Source organism: Thermobia domestica, chromosome 1 (genome assembly GCF_964235325.1).
Source record: "Thermobia domestica chromosome 1, izTheDome1.hap1.1, whole genome shotgun sequence".
NCBI classification, from domain to species: domain Eukaryota; kingdom Metazoa; phylum Arthropoda; class Insecta; order Zygentoma; family Lepismatidae; genus Thermobia; species Thermobia domestica.
The window spans coordinates 115,694,395-115,700,394 of record NC_137454.1 but is presented as its reverse complement, the minus strand read 5'-3'; the positions used below and the strand labels follow the sequence as shown (position 1 = coordinate 115,700,394).

General features: G+C 28.2%; 1 protein-coding gene across 4 annotated transcripts in view; it reads right to left on the bottom strand.

Moving 5' to 3' along the window:
* Window positions 1-752: 752 nt before the first annotated feature.
* sli (slit guidance ligand) overlaps window positions 753-6,000 on the bottom strand; it is an 833,494-nt gene continuing 828,246 nt past the window's right edge. For all 4 annotated transcript variants that reach the window (XM_081762100.1, XM_081762119.1, XM_081762110.1 and 1 more), the window contains one exon: window positions 753-5,571. In XM_081762100.1, coding sequence (XP_081618226.1) covers window positions 5,345-5,571 — 227 coding nt within the window. In that variant the 3' untranslated portion in view covers window positions 753-5,344. The remainder of the gene's footprint in view (window positions 5,572-6,000) is intronic.

Genomic DNA, 6,000 nt, shown 5'->3' with positions numbered 1-6,000 from the left:
TGTCTCTTCTTCTTCCTCTTTATAGACACCTCTATAGTACATAGCTACGGTGTTTCTCCCTCTGGTTTATGATAAAGGATTCTTTAAAAAAAATTGAAAAGGAAAAGAAAGAATAAGTCTTCAGATTCGACGGCTCTGTTCGGTTAATAAATATATATGTATATAAAATACAAAATCAGTCTTCCCATCTTTATTGTGTTTTTATTTTCATTAAACAGTGAAATGGTACTGTGACACAGAGGTACTAAAACTTTTAGTGATATTTATTTTCTTTCTTTTTCTCTTTAAATCTTACATTGTAGAAATGCCATTTAGTTTTATTTATTTATTTATTTTTTCTGTTCATACTAATTAATATAATTTTCCTCACACTTTACATCCACACAAATATAGTTGTTACTTTTTTTTATTACACATTACTGTTAGATGTGCATTACACTATATTTCTTTTCCGTTATTTTCAGTACAGTACAATGCTTTCTTTTATTAAAAAAAAGAGGTAGATTGGGTAACAACAAACAAATAAGGTTAAGTTACTAAACTTGGTTTGAAGCACCATTTACAAAATATATTCAATTCATTTTTATTTTTTATTTTTTTCAAATTAGCATGCAAACCACAAAGAATTTCGTCTTTTTTAGAAAACACGATTTCCTCTCAGAATTATCATACACTTTTTCTTTTTCCTTAATCACTTAGTTGGTTGACACAGTCTTCACTTTTCTTCACTTGTATAAGTGATTCTATTAAAAAAAAAAAAACTTGTAAACATAAATAAATCTATAGTACATCTGTAAATGAAAATACATCATCTACAACTGTAAAATTGGTTTGAAGTCTTTTCTTAAAAAAATCAAAACGTGTTAGAGAGCAACAATTTGAAAATTTGTTTCTACAAGATTTTTTTAAAGAAGTTATTTCGAAATTTAAAGCTTGTTTTGGAATGTCTGACAAGGTTTGTAATGAAAACCAAAACTCCCGAAAACGAGTATTACTTGGTATGGCAAACCAAGTGTTAATTGGACATATTGATTGAATATTGTTTATTTGTCTTTTCTTTTAATTGCACTTTTTTTCGAAAAATTATACAAGGACAGTATGTCACCAATGCACATATAAAAGTACCAGATTACCGTGATTTTTTTAACTTTTTGCAATCAGTTATGAATACAAACAAAATTTTTAAAAAAAAGTATTTAAACGTCAATATCTGATAAATCATTCGTTTATCAAAATTCAAGCAAAAGCATCCTAAAAAACTATTTCGTATAAAATCCTAAGAAATCTAATTGGGTGATTTATCTTTTTAATGTAACAATTTTTAAATTACCAGCATATCTTCCACTCCACACGAACAATGAGCACGTCTGTTATTGTAATTCATCTTCTTTTGGAAAACAAATTTTGAGTTAACAGCGCAATTTCACCCCTGTTCATACATAAAAATCACAATTACATTCAAATATTCAAATTTACCTTGTTGCAGTAAATTTAAGTTGATTTTCTCTTAAATTGTACTCTTTTTTTCAACTGTGTGATTATTTTGTTCACAAAAATAATTTCCATACAAGAATGTTGACTATTCGTTTCAGTAAATTCTAAATTAGATTAAGTAAATTCCAATCGAGTCACAACTGAAAGCAAAATCATAGTATAATCAACAATATTATATTATGTATGTATCAATTACGCTTCGTAAGCTCTCGTTTTTATACATTTTTGGAAGAAATTCCCAATTTAAAAAAAAAAAAAAAGATGCAATATAAAGAAACAAAATTTTGTTTCTACATATGTTTTTCTCTTAACCTGAGACTTATATTAATTTATTCTTCCATGATATTGCTACTACTGAATACTTAATTGAATGAGTTTTTATATCAACTTATCTTTTTCATTTAATAAATTATTTCTTCATTTCTATTTTATATGTTTTTTAATATCTGAAATTAATATTTACTTTTTTTTACATTGCATGAAGATACAATATATTTCAATTGTTCAAGATAAGTGATATCTAATTTGAACATATCTGGAATCTCGTATTTAAAATTAGCTTAGTGCGTTGTGTAAAAAGTATGTTGTCTAAACACGAGGTAAGAAAATATACCATTTTTTCCTGTAGAAATGGGATCCTTATTTAAATTCCACTCTCACAAGTTAATCTAACTTATAACTTCGTCTTATTTATTGTTATAAATTTTACTTGAGATATTCGATTATTTTTAGTTTGAAAATTTCTTCGATGACAAATCTGTTATTTTTTTTAATACTGGTAATCAATAACTTTGAGTTATGGTGCTGATATTGGATAAGATCTCATCGAAAGTTTTCGATTTACTAGAATTGTTTGTATGCACTTACAACACAATGTCTTGTCGTCTTAGCTTCGCTTAATTAAAAAAAAAAAAACTTTTTTTTTAAAAAAAAGTAATTATATCAATCCAATTTACAGTTGTAGAGTTACTTTCTCAGTATATATATTATATTAAACCGTAAGTAATTGCAAAAGTGAGTAATAATAATGTATTTCAACTTCTGTAAAAACTAAACGCAAAACAGCATTACACTAATATTCATTTCTCTTTTATTAAAAAAAACTTCACTAAAAAAAGTACAGGTACTTCAATCTGGGGTATTAAAATAATAATAATACTGTTAATGACAAGGATTAAAATAATTATAAAAAAATCTTATTACATGAAAAATGGTAAAGTTTTAGTTTCTCTGGTCCACGAACTCGTACAAACATAGCAATATTTAATACAAATGATGCATGGTCAAGTATAACACATACTACGTCATTTTTGCTTCTGAACATATTGTATATTATAAGGAGTTATTTCTAATAGAACGTACAACTCAAGTTTTGATTTTTTATATAAAGCAATATTTCCTTTAGAAATAACAACTGGAATTATTGAAATATTCGTAGGTGGACCAGCGAATTATTCTTTTTGAGAAAAAAACGATATAACCAGTCATCAAGAAAATAATAAGAGTGTCATGATGAATGAGTTATACGGAAAATGTACAAATTTGAACATAAAAGAGTTGTTTTGCGTAATAATTACGCTAACGTATGATGTGATTGATTTTTCTTTTATTCGTAAATATTACATACTTTTTACATGTTCATTCGAATAAATGGCAGTGCTATTTCTGTCCCCCATTGTTCTCTATTAGGTTCTAAATACATACATAACATATACATATATATATAATAAATACTATATATATATATATTTCTCAGACAGAACGTTACTTACATTTTCTTATATATATATATATATGTATATGAACAAGAATTTTTCTTCTTTATTATCAAAAGCTGCGGTCTATATATATGTATAATCATTTCAAATTTATACTAACGTAAATTAATTACTGTATGATCGTCCCTAAATCTGTTTCGTTTCTAGCTCAAACGAGAAACATCATATTGGTACTATAATAATTATTCATTCGTCTGCATACAAATTCGAAAAGTCCTTGCGTATATTTTATATTTTATATTTTATGTATATATATAAATTTTTTTCATTGGTTGCAGCGATGATTTTTCTCTAATATCTACACATTCTTCTAGATTAAAGCAATTTGTACGACGAATAAAAGTAATTTTCCTTTGTAACGCAGTAAAAACATTACTATACATTCAATTTTAACCAAAAAAAATTGCCAGGAATATATATATATATATTTATATGTATTATTTTTACTGAGTTTCTTTCTTATGCTTATAATTTGTTTTTTCTTCTTCTTTTTATACAAAATTTTGTTAACATGACGTGTATTTTATTCCCTTCGGTGTTAAATTTGTCATAGAACCACAGTGATATATTTTTTTTATTATACATGTAAATATATCTACAACAAGATTGCACTACATATTACTTTTTACATTACGTCTCCAAACGAAAATAGAAGCTTGCAGTTGAGAAACAGAGAGAGAGGGAGAGGAAAAAGAAAAATAGACGGCATACAAATAACACTTTGATGATGCAGATAATGTATTATTTTCTTTCTCTGAGCAGATTCATAATGTACAGTTCGATGGTAAAACTGAATGAACAGAAGATATTATTAAGTATAGTTAGAAACTCGACTTCTACGCCTTTAAAATATCATTTTTTAAACCTATCTGCTTCCCTATTTTGAACAAGAACCCAAATTCAATCAGTTTACCAGCGAACTGTATATTGTGAGTCTTGTGTACCAATTTCTCCAATACTGTATATTATCGACAAAGAAAACTACCTGCCTAAAAGAACTATTACTCTGTCATACTCATCTTGTTCTTTCTTTCTTGATGTAAAGTTCTAACAAACGAATATAATAGTGAAGAATTCTGTCATCACTTCAAAACAAGAAAACTTCTGTTTTAAATAGTGTACACCAAAGCCTTGTATTTAGTGATCAAGACGACTTTTCTTTTCCCTTCGATGTCACGCAGAAAGCAAGATCGAAGCAAATCAAAGGAAAAACTTTAAAAAAAAAAAAAGACAGAAGACACACATACACATACATATGTGTCCAATAAGCACACTGAATTTCTTTTCTTATGAAGCCGAAGACTCTCTATTATTAAGTAAGAGTTCTTCACTATTTTTTCTTCTACTCATATTTACACCCACAATTTTATTTTATTTCGTACATTTTTTTTAAAAAAAAAAGAAAAAGTGCAGTTTCTACAATATTGCGAATATAGGTGGGTTTTCTTCTTTTTCTTTGCACTTTATTTAAATATTAAACACAAACAAACAAAAAACAATGTCATTGTTCGTCTTCTTTTTTCGCAGCACAATAGCGTTCATTCTTTTTACTTTCTTAACGACATAATCACTAGTTCTCTTTCTTTCCGGATATATATATGTATATAAGATACTTAGAAAGGGCGGAAACAAGAGCTGTTTTTAAAAAAAGTCTCTTGCCTGTCAAATACATCGACCATAAGTGACAAGGTCTAGAATTTCATAATGGATTCCGTAACTTTAAAATTCACTACACTTATTGACCTATTGTTATGTATAAGTTTGTATACAGAGCACACGGTACTGCTTTGAGTTGTTGCAGGAAATTGATCATATTTTTTGAAATAAAAACGAAATAAGTCTGTTTCCTCTTCTTTGTTGCTTGCCGTATTAAAAATGAACTTATACAAAAAATCGTAGTATGATTTATCCTTGTTATATAATTAAGATTATTACAACAATCTTTCCAAGCTCACTGGGTTTCGAAGCTCTTGCAGAGTCTATCCTTGGATTTTTTTCTGCTTATTTACTGGTTCTTTATGCCCTGTTATATGTTAACGAGGAGTGCTAAGAAGAGTGATTACTTGCTTGGTTCAGTAGCACTTCTTTGTGCATGTGCACTTACGAATGATATCAATATCCTTGGTATAACGGGTACCATCGTTACAAATAAGCCGTACTTTTCGCCTCTTTGTTTTGCGTGGTTTACAGCAGTTGTCTCCACATGCCCCAACACAAGTAGCAACCTTCACAGGCTTGCGCGATCTGCATCCGTTCTCCATGTAATAGTCACGTGACTGTTCTTTCCGACAAGTAGGAGCTATTTAAATAAATAAAAAGAAATCAAGAATGAGTAATGAAATACGATTTTAACTTATCAACAACGATAAAATATTAAGTATCAAGTTAGTCACATAACAATCTGAAAATCATTATTTTTTGCTTACTTAATACCCGCGTAGGCATATGGTAATCAAAATTAAAAATATATGTTTAGAACATAACCATACTAAAGGCTGTAGACAAACATTTTACTTCCAGCAATTGAACGGCTCAGTAAATGTGTAGAGAAAAGGAGAATGGAAAAGAATACTAGAGAGTGAGAACCGTTGGTGAGTCAATCAGCCAGTTTGAATGTTACTCAAACTTTCAAAATATTCAAAATAACTGACAATGACACACAACCAGACCTCTTTCTCCAGCTTTACTTTTCTCTTCTCTGCAGACAGTTGATGGGTTATTCGAGGCT